Genomic DNA, 18,402 nt, shown 5'->3' with positions numbered 1-18,402 from the left:
AGTTCTTTACGTGGATATTAAAAAGTGCAAAGTGGCAGTCAAGTAAATAGCCAAAAAGCCCCAAAAAACATGCTGTAGCTTTTACTTGTTACTGTCACGGTTCTGGGTCTTTCTGACCCAGCTTTTTGAGTTCTTGTGTTTTTTATATTATGGTTCATGTTTTGAGTCCTTTGTTGTACTGTTTCTTATTTCCCTAGGTTTCAGTTATGGTTATCATAGGTTTAGTTCTTAGGTTTTGTAATATGGCTTCCCTGCGTTCCATGTTATGTCTACTGTGACTTTTTGTACCATGTTTCAGGTTCCTATGTTCCGTCTCCCCAGTTGCTGTTAAGTTGTCTAGAGTTCAGTCAGTGTGTTTCCTGTTTTACTTTGAAGGTCCGTGTATCATGTCAGTGTTTCTAGTTTTTCTTCCCTTGTCTCATCCAGCATGACTGCTCCCAGCTGTGCTCTCCTTCTGTCTCTCATTCCCTCGTTATCCCTCAGTGTATTTAAGCCCTGTGTTTCTCTTTGTCAGTGTTGTGTTGTAGAGTCCCTCATAGCTGTGTGATGGTCCCTGTGGCTCCTTGTGCTTTAGGTTTTTTAGTTTAGTTTAGTATTGTTTTTTTGTGTCCCCCTACACCAGCAATAAAGCTGTGTTTTTGAGTTTACCTTTGTCTCTGCGAGTTTGCGTTTGGGTCCTTCTCTTGCCTGCACACAGCCGTATTGTGACAGAAGACTACGACCAGACAATGGACCCAGCAGCTCACAATCCCTCCGCTGAGCTCCAGGAGGACATGATTTACGTGGTGGAGTTTCTATGTCAGGAGTGGTTTGCCCTGCCTTTTAAGGAATACCAGGAGGAGCTAGCTATTCGGTTACAGAGAATGGTTTCTGGACTTCCCTGGCTATTTGGCGCACTACACCCACTCATTCAAGACTTCCTTGTTTCCATGGTACGCGTCCACCCTGAGCAGCCGCTCCTGTGTGAAGAGCTGGAGGATTTTCAGCCAAGAACGCTGGAGGATTCGCGGGCCGACCCGTCTCCTCCCTCTTCCAGGAGAAGGCAGTGTTCACGCCGCCATCGCTCCACGGCAGCTGAGCAGATGACTTTCGTGAGTGAAAATGACTGTTTGCCACATTCTCCACATTCTGGTACCAGACTTACTGCCATTTCATCCATGGTTAATCACGCTCCTTCTATGAACACTTTGGTTTTTCAACCGACTCCTCTGAACCTCGATAATCCTGCTTCTGTGTCTGAGACTCCCAGTGTTGCTCCGCCAGTACCTCACCGTATTTTTTTCTGTGCCTCAGTTGGAAAATGTGACTAGCAACAGAGTACCATCTGCCTTATTAAAACTGGCTAGCTTGGACTCAGTGCCTCAGAACCATTGAATCAAGTTGAGTTTTGTGTTTCAGAACCATTTCACCTTGACCCAGCTCACCATGCTTTTGTGTCCACCGTTAGAGTGGCTTTACCCCCGGACGGTGCTACTCACCAGCCCATTTACACAGAAACTGTCAGTGAAAATGCTCCTGAGCTCCAGTCCCTGCACCCAGGGCAGCTCGGGCCCAACTTTCCCCTGCACTTGTACCAGTCCCTCAGGTGAGGGAGGCTGAGGTCCAGCTGGTCCCTGCTCTGGTTTCCAGGCTGGCTGAGGCTCTGCCAGTCCCTGCACCTGTACCAGCTCCTCGGGTGGGGACAGCAGCTGCCCAGCTGTCGCCGGTACCTGTCCCGGCTCCCAGGGTGAGGCCAGCCAGGACACAGCCTACCTCTGCACCCGTACCTACTCCTCGGGTGGGTGGGCTCATGTCTGGCAGGTGCCTGCACCCATTCCTGTGTCCGCTGGAGGCTCAGGCAAGCCTATCCAGCCCCTGTCCTTGTGTTCTGGAGGCTCAGAGTTAAGTCAGCAACCACTACCACAGTCACTACAACCTCTCATTTTTTCCATAGTTCAGTCTGTTGCTCAGTTATTATCTCAGTCATTTGTTCCGTCATCAGTTTTGCCTCCAGGTCAGGCTTCAGTTTTGTCACCTATACCCCTTTCATTAGCCCAAACATCTGCACAGCCAACTGCTCAACAGTCTGTTCAGCACTCCGCGGCTCCCACGTCGCTGCATGTTCCAGCTGGAGGGCTCGGGTCTGTCCAGCCTCGTGCCACGTCAGCTGGGGGTTCTGGAGCACCCACCCAGCATCTCTCCGTGTCTGCTGACATCTCTGAGTCCGTTCAGCCACCGCCTGCTCCACCACCTGTGGCTTGCAGCGCCGCCATCTGCTCCTTTGCACGCAGCTGGACCTGCCTCGTCTGGTCCTGCCTCGTCTGGTCCTGCCTCGTCTGGTCCTGCTATTGCCACGCCACCACCTCGTCCACGCCTAGCACAGCTGGCTTTTCCACGGTCATCTCCTTGACATCACCGGCCACTTTCCAGGCCTCTGGCTGGGCGTCATGGCCATTGTGGGTGGCCCCCGGACCTGCTCCATCGCCGCCACTGCCGTCCGCACGGCTGGCCCCCTGAACCGTTTGATCATGAACTCCTGTGCCGCCGGCCTCTAACGAACTATGGATTTCTGGACCATCACCCTCCGGGTCGGCCCCTTGAGGGGTTATGAACTGTTCCCTGCATTCCTGTGCCTTTGATGGACACATCAAACACACATTTTGGACACATTTTTGTTTTTGTGCTCTGATTCTGCACCTCCTGCGGGGGCATGGCTGACTTTTTTCAGGATTTTTTTTTTTTTTCCTACAATGTTTCACTTTAACTTAGGGATATCGTGAAAGGCTCACCCGAAAAAAGAATATTTGATAGAAGTCACATAATACTACAGCTGAATTCTGCCTGTCCTATAACAGAAGACACAAAATTTGCTTGAACACCACAAACAAATCTCACCTTGGATTCTTGAACTTTTTGGAGAATGATTTCATGTTCTTCCTCACCCATATCAAAAACCTTTAAGGAGGAGAGTGTCAGTCAAAAAAGACCTTTTAACCATATCTGACTTAGAGTTTCTTGGTAGCAAGATTAAAACCTACAAAATAGATAACAGAGTTACTGCTTAAATCTAACAAACCATCTCAGAAATATAAAAAAACATAATTCGGTCAAAGTCCCTGGCAGAAGCTAACCTTCTGTTAAAACAAGAAAGCCAGAAAAAGATGCCCACTTCAGAAAAAAACAAAAGGAGACTACGATTCATAGCATGACATCATCTGAATGAATGTAATATAACAGCTGAATATCAGTACACAGTGTGACTGGGCTTTGATGTTTAATCAGTTTTGAGCCAAGAGCATCTGCTCTGATTCTTACAGCCCGCTCACAACAAATAACGCTCTCTCTGAGGCTACCATCAGTGTTACTGACAGAGATTTAATGAAGCTGAAGAAATACAGTCTGCTCTTCTCATGTGTCCACGAGACAGAGAAAAAGACGGACGGACGGACAGACAGACAAATAGATACCTTCAGCAGGTAAGCAAATAGCTCATCGTCACTTTTCACATGTTCGGGTGAGGGCACTCCAACCCTGTTGACCACCGTGTACACAGCTTCCTCATAAAGCAGGTCCAGCTACATGAAAACACACTCCAGTTAATAACAACCTTTCAAAAATAAAAAGCTCGTGTTCTTTTGCCCTTATGCGTTCTGCTCCACTGCACATCAAAAGCAGGAATAAAAAGCCTCAACTGTGTTGTTATTGTGAGTTTTGAGATTTAATCCCTGCTGAAATAAGATGAAAACAGAGAAGCTGAGCTCACGCACCTCTGTCCTGCTGATTCTGTCGGGGATAAAGGCCTGGTCCACATGCTCTTGGGGTGGTGGAACTGTGCAGGCCCCTCTTTGGCACTGCGAGAGGACAAAACCAGTTCAGCCAAAATAAAATTGGCCTTGGATAAAGGCTGTGTTGAGAGGAAGAACTTATAAGATACATGTTTGGCTTTTTTTTTTTTTTTTTTTTTCAACCTAAAAAAATCTTCCAGTGGTAGGAGAAGTACAACGCCCATTTATTTGGGTAATAGCATCAATACAACAATATAAAAATAATAATCTTTTTGAACTAAAAACACAAAAGCAAAAATTACAATCTAAGACGTCTCACTGAAAACTGAGGAAATTTCATGGAAATTATCTTCAAGACACATATCTAATTAAAAAATTCCTACTGTGTCACAGATTTCAAATGATTTGCAGTTTTTCCATGAATGCACAACTCATCCTAAGAGCTGCTCTCTTTTGCGAAAAAGAATAAAAAATGAAATAATTTAACAGGATCTGCAGGTAATAGGTGGTGTCAAAAAATCATAAAAACTGAAGGGTAGTCAAATGCCTTTGTTCTCCAAAAAGAACATTACAGCAAACCTGCCACTGAACACAAGGATAAAAACCGTGCCTAAAAGAATGTGCTCTTGATGATGGGTCAAAGTCATTGGCCAACAAATATTTGTACAATATTTGTTTGTTGTTGACCAATGACAGCTATGAAAAGAACCTTATAAAGGCATAAAAACATTATGGTCTTGTCCCCATACCCTCAGGAGCCAGTCAGGTTGTAGTTATTGATTCAGCAATGTATTCTGCACAACATCAAAAAGTGCTGAAAGACAACATGATCACAACCAGACCGAAAGTTGAAACGGAACTCAAGTTGAACTTCCACTGACGACTGGTTCAAGAATGGAGAAATGGTCAATAGTTATGGACAGGTTTACAAGGGACAACTCGTAAATCAGTGCCAACATCAATGTCCAAACTCTTCTGAGCTCCTGGAAAAATGGTCAAAAACTTCTATAAACAAACTCCTAAACCTTGTGGAAAGGAATGGGCTGAAATCGGATTAGACCCAATGTATTAAGAATGGGATGTCACTCAATTTCATTTGCATGGAAAGCCCTCTGTAAAGCCCTTTGACTTACCTTGTGTTTGAATAGCACTATACAAATGAATCTGACTCAACTTGATCCCTCTGGTGGAATAGAAATTCAGAGTTCAATTGTCTTTCTATCTTGCACACACAAACAAAATAAATAAATAAGCGTAAATTTAGCCACCGACGGGTAGGGGAAAAACAAAACAAACAAACAAAAAAATCATGTTTCCAGAAGACAATATGATAAATGGCATGCTGAGTGAATATACCTTCTGTTTTGATCACAGTCAGCAGTTTGCTTTGGGCTTATTGGCTATTTTGCTGACAGCGATACAGCAATTTGGAAATGAAATCATCAAGCATTTGCTACAAATTTTTAAAAAGCATCACTGTCTAGCTTTGGCAGTAGGAGAAACTGAACACAGCCTCGACAGCAGTTTGTCACAGCCGAGTTTCCAGCCCTTTGAGCGCCCTGCTTGACCTAGTCCGTCTGTCCATAGACGTCAGAGTGGTCATGGTGGTGGGCTGAAAGACAGCGCAGAGATCTACACTCGCTACACATGCTGTACATGTTTCAAGCCTGTAACAGACAGAAATGAGGAGGTTAGGTGGGGGTTACCTCCGCCTGGGCCGCCCGCATCATGTTCTCCTGTTTCTGCAGGATGGCATTCATACGCTCAAAGAATTCCACGCTCTCCTCTGAAATCCTGCCAAGTAGACGGAACACATTGAAAATCGATTATCTCTAAAGATAGAGAGGGAAAATAAAAAAGTGAGTTGAAATGCATGTTGTACTCTGTTATACACCCACACAATCTGATCAACCTAAATTATTTATGGATGGTAATTACAGCAGGATTCAGTGACATTTGTGGGATCACACAGCATCCTGTTTGCAGACACTTTGAAGAAGCATCTGTCAATAAAGAGGATCTTTTTCTTTTAATGTTGAACTACTGGACTCCATCGCCTACCGTTCAGCTTTTTATTACTTATCAAACACCCTCTTGTCTCAAGCTTAAAAAAAGAAAAAGTCAGCATGTCTGCACCCTGCATGAACCATGTTAATCTGCTATGAGCCGGGCTGTGTGCAAAATGCAAATGATGTTTCTGTTTCCTCCAGGTGTGAGTGAATCCCCGGACTCCCGCCAGCCCCAGTTGTCATGGTGATTCGGGCACATTCACTGAGCTGGCTGAACACCTTGGGAATCCCCACCACCACCACCACCACCACTTACACCCCATCTCTCCCAGTATCGTCCAAATCTCTCTAGGGGGAATCTTCCCCTCAGCCTTTATGGAATTCACAGACACCGGCAGCCACTCTTATGTGAGCTGTAGCGGAACCATCAGGATCAGCCATGCCGTCTGCCTTTAACTTCTCACCTCCACCACCTAACCCTACCACCACATCTACCTCTTTTCTTATCCTGGCATACTTTAAAAGAACTGTCCACAGAGGCCCTGACACACTCCTTTATTAGCATCCCAGCATCCCACATCCCAGCACTTACTGAATATCACAGTGGTGGGGCAGCAGATGGTAAACCCATGAGGTTTTTAATGGATACTAATTGCTGCCATGCTGGGTGAGTTGGTGAAGTTTCCACTGGGGTGAGGCCCAGTTGAACTGGAAAAGTGAAAGTTTCCTTGGGTAAACTTTTATAATCATATCAGAGTCACTAAAACATTCATTTTAACATAACACTCATGCATGGCTATAACTATACCACATAGTCTTTTTTTATGGGTTTATAATTGTGAACAGGGATAAAGAGAAAAACACTGCATTGCAATGGTATTTGATTTATCTTTGAGTGTCATGCCTTTGGTATACCCCCCCAAAAAAAAGAAAAAAAAGAAAAGTGAGGTGTACAGCTTGACAGTGAGGTCAGTCCTCCCAATATCAGTGTCTAATGTTAGGCCTTCAGTGGTTGTTTTTTTTTTAATCTACAGCCAAGAAACCATTTTACCAAAGCAGTTTATTGGCATGATGCCATTTCATCTGACTCTGTTTGTAAAATTGATGGAGTTAGAAATCTTTTTTGTAGGTAAGTGACAGCTTATAGATATTTGGAGGGAATAAATCATGTATGAATATTTTCTAAAGAGTATTTTCTTCATTGCAGTTTCAACCCATAAAAAGTCGACAACTCATTTCAGGTGACTGAGCCATTGCAGCCTTACTGGTCATTATGGCAGGATTCACATGGCTGTATTTCAGGCTTCAGTGTTCTCACTTCTTGTCACTTTGAGTTGGTGATGTCATGCATTGCTGAAATGAATTCTCTTTTCTTACGCTACACGTGGCGAAAGTCAAGAGAAATTCAACTTCTGAAGTGCCAGCATGGCTGTTAGTCAATTAAATTTTTTATGCAAATATCCTGAGAGCATGAATTGGCCCGTCTGTTTATTTTTTATAGGAGTAATTGATCATTGCAGTGAATAATCAAGCTGTTGGATATAAACAAAGTTAGTAACAAGCATTAGCTAGCTTGGCTAATGCTAACATTAGTCAAAGCCCTGCTAGCTAGTCTTTTGATGACTGGTTATAGTTGCTATGACAATTGCCCTAGTAAAGATATCCTGACCTCAAAATTCTGGAAAGCCTGAATCCTCTGTGAATCTTGCCTTAGTGATTTGATCCCCAACTAATCTAATCTGAAGTTTCTTTGGGTCAGATACTAAATCCCAAATTTCCCTCAACACATCCCCAAAATAAAAATAAAACTTTTAAAAAACCCCAACCTTTTTGCATATGTTTGGAACTTGTTGAATGTCCATTAGTCAGTAAGACTAGCTAAGCATTATTTAATGTTTACTCAATAAAAAATTCGACACTCAAACTTGCTTCAGGATTTCTTGCCTATTCCCATCAAAAATCCCAAAACAAATGGTATCTTCTTTTGTCTAAGTGACATTTCAACAACAACAACAACAAAAAATCCAGCAATTAACTGATAACCAGGACAGCTGCTGAATTTGCTCTACATTAAAACAGTTCTGAATAAAACCCATAGCTATACTTTTCAACCACCCTCCTGCATTATACAGAAAATAAAACCACAGCTGTTTTTCGTAAGTAAACCTCCTCAGACAGCATTTGAAAGAAACCCCCAAACCGAGTCTGTCAAAGACAAAGCCTGTTCCACTAACAAGGGATTGGGAGCTTTGTTTCACGGAGCTTCAGTTTTCATTTGCACAAATAGTACAAATAAGCTTCATTCCACACTAAGACTTGTGTTTAGAGACACTCGGTTCTCTCCACATCCGGGTTGAATTGAGAGTATTTTTGTATCCAGAAATCTGTCCCATCTTTTGTCAGTCAGCTTGAGGATTTGTCCAAACAGTCTGGGATACTTTTTTTTCTTTCTGGGGGCTTGGGACAACATGTTCATGGGAAGCAGTACAGCACAAATGATGCAAATCAAGTCCATTTTAACATGATACATCAAAAAGATATATTAAAGATGTATTAAGTTAAATCGTTCTCTCCATCTCTCATCCACACACACACACACACACACACACACACACACACACACACACACACACACACACACACACACACACATACACGCACGCTACCAGAATAACAAACTGATTTGATGTTGCTAGGAAACAGGTCCCTTTTTTTAAAACCTCATTTTATTGTAATTTATTTTCCGAATTCATTCAAATGCTTCAATTATGATTTCCTGTCTGGAGAGTAAATCAGAAGGAAAACAAATAAAAACAAGAATGTCTTCTGTCTAAAAGAATATCTCAGAATAAACCTGAACTGACTGAGAGTGCGAAGATGACAGAAGCCCTTCACTTCAAACCCCAATACATGATGGCAGTGCATACATAGTAATTAATATTGCCGACATCGCTGTCATCTGCGTCATCTTCTAGTAAAGTTAAATGTTGTTTTATTTATTTATTTATTTTTAATCTAATTCCTTATGGATGTCAATCCATAATATAAGCCTGTGGCTCCAATCATAAACTGAGATCTCTATGACAAGGAACCCCTCAAAACAACACAGAAGACTGTTTGTTATACTCTAATTACACATTTGATTAAGCAGCAAAACATTACAGGTGGAAGGCTTCAGCGCGGAGATAAAATCACAAAAGCTCTGATTGAATCTTTCCATTAAATACCGTGGAAGAATCTGCAGTCGCTCATGCAGCCAGTGGTACTGACAGACATAAAAGTAGCCTGGTGTGAAATTATTTCCAACTCAAGACTTCTTGGTTGCTTCCCAGTTGCGTTTCACAGTTTTTACTTTCTCATTCCGTGGGTCAGTGGCTGACTGTGGATCTGACATATTTTAAAACAGACCACTGTCAGGTTTAAAGTAAAGGTTTGGCATGCCTTCTGAAAACAAAAGCAGTGTCAACAAGAAATCTGACACAAAGACACAATTAAAGGATTGCTGAGGTAAAAGACAATTCTCCTGGATACTTTGAGTAAATGGCTATTCCTTCCTTCAACTTTTTCCCCACTTATCACATACTGTTTTCACAATTTTAAGTAAGATGTGCCCCCTCAGAGCTCTTTGAGCATGCACAATCTTATTCTTCTTTTGACGGCTCGCTTTAGGGGTCATTACAGCGGATCATTTGCCTTCATCTAACTATGTCTTAGTATCCTCTTCTGTCACACTAACTCTCTGCTTGTCTTGCTTCATTACATCCACAAATCTTCTAGGGTGGTCTTTCTCTTTTCTCCTGTCTGGCAGCTCTATATTTAACATCATTTGCCCAGTATATCCACTATGCTTCCACTGTATGTCCAAACCATCTCAGAATTTTATCGTCACTTTTGTCTCTGAATGTCTCAACTTCAGCTTTCCCTCTGATATACTTGTTCATAATTCTATCCATTCTCGTCACCCAAATGATAATCTTAGCATCTGCATCTCTGCCACGTCCTGCTCTGCGTCATGTCTTCTTGTTAGTGCTAGTGTCCCCAGGCCATGCATCACAGCATGTCTCATTACCATGAAGAATAGCGCATCACTATAACATTTCAAATGTTGTAAAAATGTGTGGGACCACTTTGTTTTTTTACACGTTTATTTTTGTGTTTGATTTGTCTTCTCTGTTGTTATTTGGTTATTTTTAAGGGAAAAAAAATGCAATTTAATGCATTTAGGCATGGAGACATGGTTAAGGCTACCGACTATTCTTAAAATCAAAAATTCTAAAATTCACAGATCTGGTTCATTTTCTCACAGCACAAATTATATATAAAGCAATAAATAACCTGCTTCCTGACAATATTCTAAAAATGTTTTCTAAAAGGGAACGGGGATACAATTTGAGGGGGGAATTAAATTTAAAACATCCTCGTATCCGTACAACATTAAAAAGTTTTTGCATCTCTGTGTGTGGAGTGAAGCTGTGGAACAGACTAAGTAAAGATATGAAGCAATGTCCAAGCATGGCGCAGTTTAAAAAGCGGTTTAAGGATATGGTTTTTACAGGGTACAGGGAAAAGGTAGAGATTTGATAGGGTGTTCTTGTCTAATATTTTCATGTGTGTGCGCATGCACGGGTTTGTTGGTATGGGTATATATGTATGTGTATATGTATGTATGTATGTATATGTGTATATATATATATATATATATATATATATATATATATGTGTGTGTATGTGTGTGTATGTATGTGTGTGTATATATATATATATATATATATATATATATATATATATATATATATAAAATTGTAGGTTGTGTATCCTTCAGGTGTTAATGGGGTTATTGAAAATGTGTATATGTGCGTATGTGCGTATATACGTAGGTATGGATAGATAGAAACATATATGTGTATATATTAAAAAAAAAAAAAAAAAAAAAAAAAAAATTACACATAACATATAATGTAATTACAAGGAGGTATTTCTGTAGTCTATTGATACTAGATAGTGGAAAAGGGGTGGGATTAAATAAGCTTATGCTTCTTCCTGCTCCTTTTTGAACATGGACGTTATTTGGAGTTGTGGTTGCTCGTTTTCCTTTTGTTTGCTTTGTTCATTTGTCTCTTTTAATTCTATTTTTTTTTTATTTTTTTTTTATACTTTTTCAACATGTTCAAAATAAAGATTCAATCAATCAATCAATCAATCAAAAGATCAAACCCAAAATTAGCATTGGGATAACAGGTCATTTAATAAATGACTTTGAATGTGACAAGATTGTTGTTGAAGACAGGCTTGTCAGTGTTTTTTTCCCACACCACCATCTCTAGGATTTACAGAGAATGGTCTCCAAAAGGGAAAATATCTACTGGTCTGCAGTGAAAGAGAAAATGCCTTGTTGATGCCAGAGTTCAGAGAAGAATGGCCAGTCTGCTTTGGATAGCCAATATTAACTCAAACATAATGTTGAATCTGGAAGCAGATGGGCTATAGTGGCAGAAGACCACACTGTGTCACTCCTATCAGCTAGGAACAAGAAGGTGAGGCTGACATTCAAAAGTGGACAAAAGAACTTTGGAAAAACATGATGCGGTCTGATGAGTATCAGAGCAGATCACCCCTTTTATCTTCAAAAATTAAGGATGTTTTGAGGGTAAAAGGGAGACCAGCCCAGTATTAGCAAGTTTTACCAAATAAAGTGGCCAGTGAGGGTATACAACATTAACCAGGAAATCTTTTCACATCTGCAACAAACCCATGATCTCATAAAACTCACAGTTGGCCAAAGTCTAGCTATTTAATTCTGTGGAACTATCCTGCCCACTGAAAAATGAAGTTAAATGGAGTCCCAGCGTACTACAATGCAATCCTTACAAGTGCTGACCAAGCGTTGTAACATTGTGCTTACTGACACAACTAAATGTGCATTAGAGGTTGCCTGTCTGGTAGTATTTTAGATTTTCATAATTTCCACAACTCCCACAACTAAAAACCAAATCCAAAACTGAACTTTAAACTAAACTAAAGCTTAACTACAAACTGAGTAATTTTCAAAGTGTTCCAATATCTGATCCAGAATGCTCTAAATGCCAGAAACCGGCTAATTAAATTTGACATTTTTATTCATTTTAATTCATGAAACATCCTTGTGCAACAATGTTTCACTCTATGTCATGTTCATTCATTACAATTATAATATGTACTGTGATATAAGATACATTCTGATATTTATATCAGTTAAAGGAAAGGCATTAGAAAAATGCAAAAATAAAAAAGTAGTGATTCTACTTTAAAAACCGCAGGAACCACATGTAAGCCAGCAATCCGAGAGGATAGGGTTTTATTGAGGTGATATGGTATACTATGAGGTCTTTAAGATAAGATGAGGCTGATTATTGAAGACCTTGTATGTGATGAGAAGGATTTAAAGTTAAAAAATTTGTTTGACTGAAGGACAAAAATAGGATCAGCAAAACATACTTTGAGGAAACCAATCAAGGAAACTTGATCATTATTATTCTGGAGGTTGGAGCAACCCATCAGCTACTTTTCCTGTGAATCGCTGTCCCTCATAAACAAAAATGTAAACACGTGGGTTAAGCTATCTGAAATGATTACAATATTGCCTCTCAATAGTGTAAAGAGTTAAAAGAAACGCTTAAAGCCTAACTTCTGAAACCTAAAATTTTGTCTCACTGTGACTACTTCCACATATGGTCATTATTTGGAACTTGTGTAATATAAGGATTCCCTACGGGAACCGTATATAAATTTTATCCTGATCAGTGTGGTGTCATGGTCTGTGGGTTTTGTTTGGTAGCTTTTTGTTCTCAATTATCCCCAGTATTTTGAAGATTCAGCTTTTGCTATATTTTAGTACTGTTTATACACTGTAAAAAAAAATTGTAATATAAAAGTATTTTACTGTGTATTTTACAGTTTTGTACTGTTCTTCTAGAATATCATTAAATTCACATAAATAGACTGTGATTTTACATTTCAAATGTAAATTAACATAAAATCACTGTAAATGTAATAAAACAGAATTTTCTTGTTTTTTAAATGTATCTGTCTGTACATATGCATATTTATATTGTTAAAATACATTCAAAAATGTATCATAATTTCACAAATATTTGTCCGTTATTTGAAAGATTGAACTGTTAAATTCAAATGTAATGCTATGGAAAAATATATAAAGTGATTCTTATAAACTGTTTTTACATCAAATAATAATTATTACCGGTATTATTGCTATTTAGGCCGATCGTGGCTCAAGAGTTGGCAGTTCGCCTTGTAATCAGACGGTTGTCGGTTTGAGCCCCGGCTCGGACACGCTCGGTCGTTGTGTCCTTGGGCAAGACACTTCACCTACTGGTGATGGCCAGAGGGGAATTATAAAGTGGAATTGTAAAGCGCTTTGAGGTTCTCAAAAAGCGCTATATGAATGCAATCCTTTATTATTTAAACCAACTGTTAACTGTATATTTCTGTACAATTAAGTATTATTATTCATATTGCCGCATTCATTGACCTTGTTTATAGGTAATTTCATTGTTTAATCACATTAAAATGTTCCTAATTTAATGTTTAAAGCACTTGAAAAAGGCAAAATCCCATGTAAAATTAGGGCAACAAACTGTATTGTCATTACTGAAAATAACCGTATTTTCATGAGAAAGTTATTTTCTGGTATTATTTTGGCGCCCCAGCTGCTGGAATATTACTGTTTTTTTTAGGATTTTTTTTTGTACAGTGTAGTACAAAATCCTACAATCCTATCCTCTGTGTTTCCTTTTTGTCTATCCTCCTGTGTCTTTCCCCTGTGCCAATCTTATTCTTGTGTGTGTTTCCCTGTTTTGTGTGCACCTGTGTCTCATTTTTTCCCAACTGTGTTTAAATTCCTAATTCACCATCAGTGTGTATGTGTACCCTTTGTCCTCACAGCATCTGCTTTCCTCCCCATGTGTTTTCTGCCTGTTTTGGATTCTGTTTTTCTTTCTTTGGATTTGTATCAGCTGAAATAAAGGGCTTTCCTTTTTTTTATTCAGTCTGCCTAGGAGTCTGCATTTTGGCTCATCCTCCTCTGATACTTGACAGGTGGAGCTGTTTGGAACAAATACACTTTAGGATGTTTATATATATCCTATGTTTAAATAACCTATTTAGGAGACCATATTACATTTTGCAGAGCTTGTAAAACAGTCAACTTTACAATATTTATCCAAATCAGAGTGGAAAGCACAACTGCCTCTTTTAATAGTGCATGCACAGAACTACTCTGTTACTTTCCATCCCTGGTTGGTTATTCCCACAATACGATCTAAATTCTTGTTTGAATGCAAAAACAACTACTCATGTGATGCTGGAAGCAGTCTCAAATAAGTGCAGTATTATTATTTGACTGACATGCTAAAGGCTGAGATTCTCAGCTACTTTACTGAGCTCTTTTAAAATTTAATTACTACACAAAGAAATAAAGATTTACTAAGATTTTCTAGGTTTTGGGAAGACAGCCAGGAAGTCAGGAAAATAAAGTAAAACATGGTAGGTCCTGCTCGTTTCAAGGACTTGTAAAGCAAAAATTAAAAATATACTAGTCTTGGCTGACTTTGCAATAGCAGGTGTTGACTTTTATTGCATTAGGGGTTTCTGTTTAATGTCACTCTCAATTGACTGTGTTATTCTGCATTATTAAAAAACGAGAGCCTCGATACCGTGACACTGAGAAGTGAGAGCCATTAAGCAAGCTGGGGATTCAAAACACAGTGAAGTCAAGTGTGAAATATGAAGACTACTTCTCTTGACGGATGTGGAAGTGGACAGCAAAGTAATCAAGCAACAACAACAACAACAAAAAAGCAAAATATAAATTTAAATATAAACCCTGGTGGGTTTATATGCTGTACCGCCAGTCGAGCTGATTGCTGACAGTGTATTGTGCTTTTCCACATTGTTAAAAAAACCAGCTCACATAGAGGTAAAACATAATTTGCTCTACTGAATTAAAAAGTTCACCTCCGATGTGCAGGTCTCTGCTCGGAAAGGGCTCGGCTCTGACAGCCGACTGTACTACTGGGTCAACAACCGTGGATGGAGCAGCCTAAATCCACCCGGCCTCATTTGCAAATTCTCAATTAAAGTGAAAGTGCATCCAGGTCAGCAGGCGTCTGAATGGATAACAAAGATCAACAGCCTGACTCTAATGATGAGGGCTCAGGGTATGCACACAGCTGAGACTCAGTGGGGAAGCTGCAGCACCAAGAAGCTGGCATGGGAAATGAGAGAAAGGTGCGATACTGTCAGGTCGAATCACTGCTTAATGAAGACAATAAATCAGGTCTTTAATAAAGAGCACAAATCAGCTTCTATTATGTGATATTAATTTTGCTTAAAAAAAAAAAAATTCTAAATCAATAAACCTCTTTAAGTTATCTTAAAAAATACAATGAATTAAAATGTATGTGAAAAATGCGTCAAAAATAATCTGTATGTTCAGCATCACACTTTCAAATTCAAATTCGATTAGTGTTCAACGCAGCGATTGAGGTTATCTTCAATGTTAAAAATAGAAATGGTTGTTATTACAAGTATAAGTTCACATCACGGCAGCAGCCTGTGTTTAGGTTGCTATAGAAACCTCAGGTTCATACGATTACTTTTGGCTTTATATAAAGCTTCAAAACACGACTGAAATAAATCAGATGACTCTTTTTTTTTCCTATTCCACTTGTTGCGAAGAAAAAACTAAACTCCACTAACATAACTAGCATAAGCTAATGGTAACACATTTAAGAAATTAATTAAAAATGGCATTATAAGAGAGAGAAAAAAATAGAAAACATCACAAGGTATCTAGTGGATATACTGCAGAGTATAGATAAATATGTATGTGTGTATGGCATGAAGATGAACAATACAGGGCAACCACTGTCTATACTGGCTTAAAGGGTGACTAAAATACTGGATTTAGATTAATGTGCCCTTTCAGAGATTCAGATAGGTTTTATCCATTTAGTTTTCTATTGTTGGCTATCTGCATAAAAAAGCTCTGAGGTTAGCATATTCACTGGCCTGTCACAAGGTTTCTATCTACCATAATCTCATTTCAGAAATAGGATCTGTAACATTACTGGCTTCATCAGACTGTCACCATCACGGCGCTTTTGTCATGTGAATGTGTCACTTTTACGTTAATGATCCTCATAACTCTATACAGACATATCCATGACAGTAACAGAGCCACAGTAACCAGGCAATGTTTTTCATACACTCAAGAATACAGTGCCTTCAAAAGAGAAATATATAAGGTCTCAGTTTTCTTGCTAGTTTTGTAGTTACTTAGAAAGAACTGCGATGAAGCTGAGGAAGACTAAAGTATCTGCAGTTAGTCACAAACAGCAAATTATTTAACAGTAGGATATAAAGCGTGATGGAGTTTTGTCAAATCCTGACTCTACAGTCTTTGTGGATGGATCTTCAGTGCAGTAAAGGTTTTACTTAAAAGTTGTTGTTTACAGGTGTTTCAATTTGTAATAGGAAACTGTTAAATGAGGGAAAACTCAACATCTATTAAATGTGTTTTGTGATTTTGGAGAGGTCTAGTTTAAAGCAACTGAACTATGTCTTTTGTGCTTTCACTGCAGGTGCCAAAATGTGGAAAAAACATTTATTTTTTTTCCTTAAATGAGCTTTGAGACTTCCGCTTATCATTAGGGAGATTATCATGAGCATTATATATCTGATTCTACATCTGGCAGAGATTTATTTTTGCCTCATGGTAATGGTGTTTAGGGCTTTTGCAAAACCTGTCATGTTTGTGCGCTGAATAACTCTTGAGTATCCACAGGAGACTAGGGTTTCACAATACTAGGATTTAAATGTTTCTGCTACTGTAAACATTACGTCCGGATCAACAGAATGAACCTTTTGGGACTAGGGTTTAAACTTGACACGGATACCCAGGAAAATCCTTGACACCATTTTCAATACCACAGGGGGAAAAAAAGACAAAATAAAATCAAGATGCACTTTTTTCAGTTACGTAAATGAGAAAACTATTTGTCAAGCTCTCTGCCATAGTGAGAAACAAAACAGAAGCTGTAAAATAACCATGCAACCAATTCTGGGTTGCGCGGAGGCTGGAGTATATCACACATTTTAAAAGAAAAGATCAGGTAGTTCAGTAACTTTTTAATACTACAATGCTACATTTCTTTTTTAAATGGGACCTTTACTCACTTTTAAATTCCTCATAAAGTGTAGTTCAGTGGTATGAATCTCAACGATTGCTGAAGTGTTCAGCTGCTAGTGAGGGGAGGGGGCTGTGATAAGGATGGTCAAGGCCCACTTCCCCCTTGGAATGAAAAGTTCGTACAAATCAATGCAAAGTTGTTTGGAGTGATCTGTCCTATGACATAACATTTCTATCCTGATAAGCACGTTTTCATCTTGTTAGCGGTTGTGGGATCAAAATAAAAAAAAATTATGAACACTTTTACCCAAAACTGCCGGGTACGTCATTTTGACCCCAAAGGAATTAATGTAAAACTACTACTGCTGCACGCCTGGTTGCCTAGCAACATTTTGTTTTTACACATAATTAGATTTGAAGGCTGCTATAACATGACCCAAAATTAGATAGACGTTATTGATAACTCTGCATGCCTTTCTTCATCAAATCCTAGAATCTTCTCTGTGGTCTTCATCATTTCCTCCTCTCTGGCAATTCAATATTCAGTGTTTCCAAACCATCTCAACCTTGCCTCTCTAACCTTGCCTCCAAAACACTCAACCTGTTCTGATATACCAATTTCTAATCCTGACTGTTCTGGTTGCTCTCACTGAAAACCTTAACATCTTCAACTCTTCCAGGATCATTCATCACAGCAGGTCTCTAATTACTATCTTGTAAATTTTCACTCTATTCTCCTTCTCCTCTCTAGTGCAATGTCAGTTGCTTTATATGGTCGACACCAAGCATTTAAACACATCCACCTTCACTACCTCTGCTCCTTGCAGCTTCTTGTAACACCTGTCTCCCTCTCATTTACATAGGTATTCTGTCTTGCATCTCCTGACTTTCATTTGTCTTCTCTCTAGAGGATACCTCCACCTCAGACAGACCACAACAATGTCTATGAATATACAGTCCACAGAGACTTAGCTCAACTGTCAGCCTATCCATTACCATTGCAAACAAAAAGGGGCTCCGAGGCGATGCCTGATGAACCCATCTGTCACTCCTATCACACACCTCTCCACTGCCTTGCTGTCCTCAAACATCTCCTGCACAGAATACTTCTCTACACTCCTGACTTCCTCATAGAACACCACAGATGTTCTCATGTTATCCTATCATATGTTTTCTCTAGATCCACAAAGAAACAGCGCAACTCTTTCTGACCTCTATACTTTTCCATCAACACCCTCAAAGCACATATTTCATTTGTAGTGCTCCTTCTCAGAATAAAGCCATACTGTTGCTCACTGAACTCTTCTAACATATCTTTAACAACTCTTTCCCATATTCTCAAAATTTAACCAACTTAACCATTTTATTCCTTTGCACATCCTTGTTCTTGAAAATCAACAGCAGTACACTTCTTCTCCACTCCTCAAACATCCTCTGACTC

General features: G+C 39.5%; 2 protein-coding genes across 3 annotated transcripts in view; one reads left to right on the top strand and one right to left on the bottom strand.

Annotated features, from left to right (window-relative positions):
* baiap3 (BAI1 associated protein 3) overlaps positions 1 to 18,402 on the bottom strand; it is a 52,003-nt gene that overhangs the window by 22,192 nt on the left and 11,409 nt on the right. The window contains exons 3-6 of the mRNA XM_082529969.1: positions 5,471 to 5,558; positions 3,747 to 3,830; positions 3,447 to 3,554; positions 2,875 to 2,934 (exon numbers count right to left, since the gene is read on the bottom strand). Of these exons, the coding sequence (XP_082386095.1) occupies positions 2,875 to 2,934; positions 3,447 to 3,554; positions 3,747 to 3,830; positions 5,471 to 5,558 (340 nt within the window). The remainder of the gene's footprint in view (positions 1 to 2,874; positions 2,935 to 3,446; positions 3,555 to 3,746; positions 3,831 to 5,470; positions 5,559 to 18,402) is intronic.
* On the top strand, positions 539 to 6,179 carry LOC309704648 (uncharacterized protein). 2 transcript variants are annotated; one of them, XM_082529971.1, is made up of 2 exons: positions 539 to 1,091; positions 5,975 to 6,179. In XM_082529971.1, the coding sequence occupies exons 1-2, from the start codon at positions 729 to 731 to the stop codon at positions 5,978 to 5,980; spliced, it is 369 nt and encodes a 122-aa protein (XP_082386097.1). In that variant the 5' UTR covers positions 539 to 728; the 3' UTR covers positions 5,981 to 6,179. The 2 variants fall into 2 exon arrangements, 1 of the variants encoding a protein (XP_082386097.1); XR_014276323.1 differs by lacking the exon at positions 539 to 1,091 and adding an exon at positions 3,414 to 3,455.

Source organism: Aulonocara stuartgranti (assembly GCF_965226115.1).
Source record: "Aulonocara stuartgranti genome assembly, chromosome: 4".
Classification (NCBI taxonomy): domain Eukaryota; kingdom Metazoa; phylum Chordata; class Actinopteri; order Cichliformes; family Cichlidae; genus Aulonocara; species Aulonocara stuartgranti.
This window is presented reverse-complemented; position numbering and strand designations above follow the sequence as displayed.

Excerpts from the sequence above, each read along its gene's own strand:
- LOC309704648 (XM_082529971.1), top strand. The coding sequence starts at position 729 with ATGGACCCAGCAGCTCACAATCCCTCCGCTGAGCTCCAGGAGGACATG.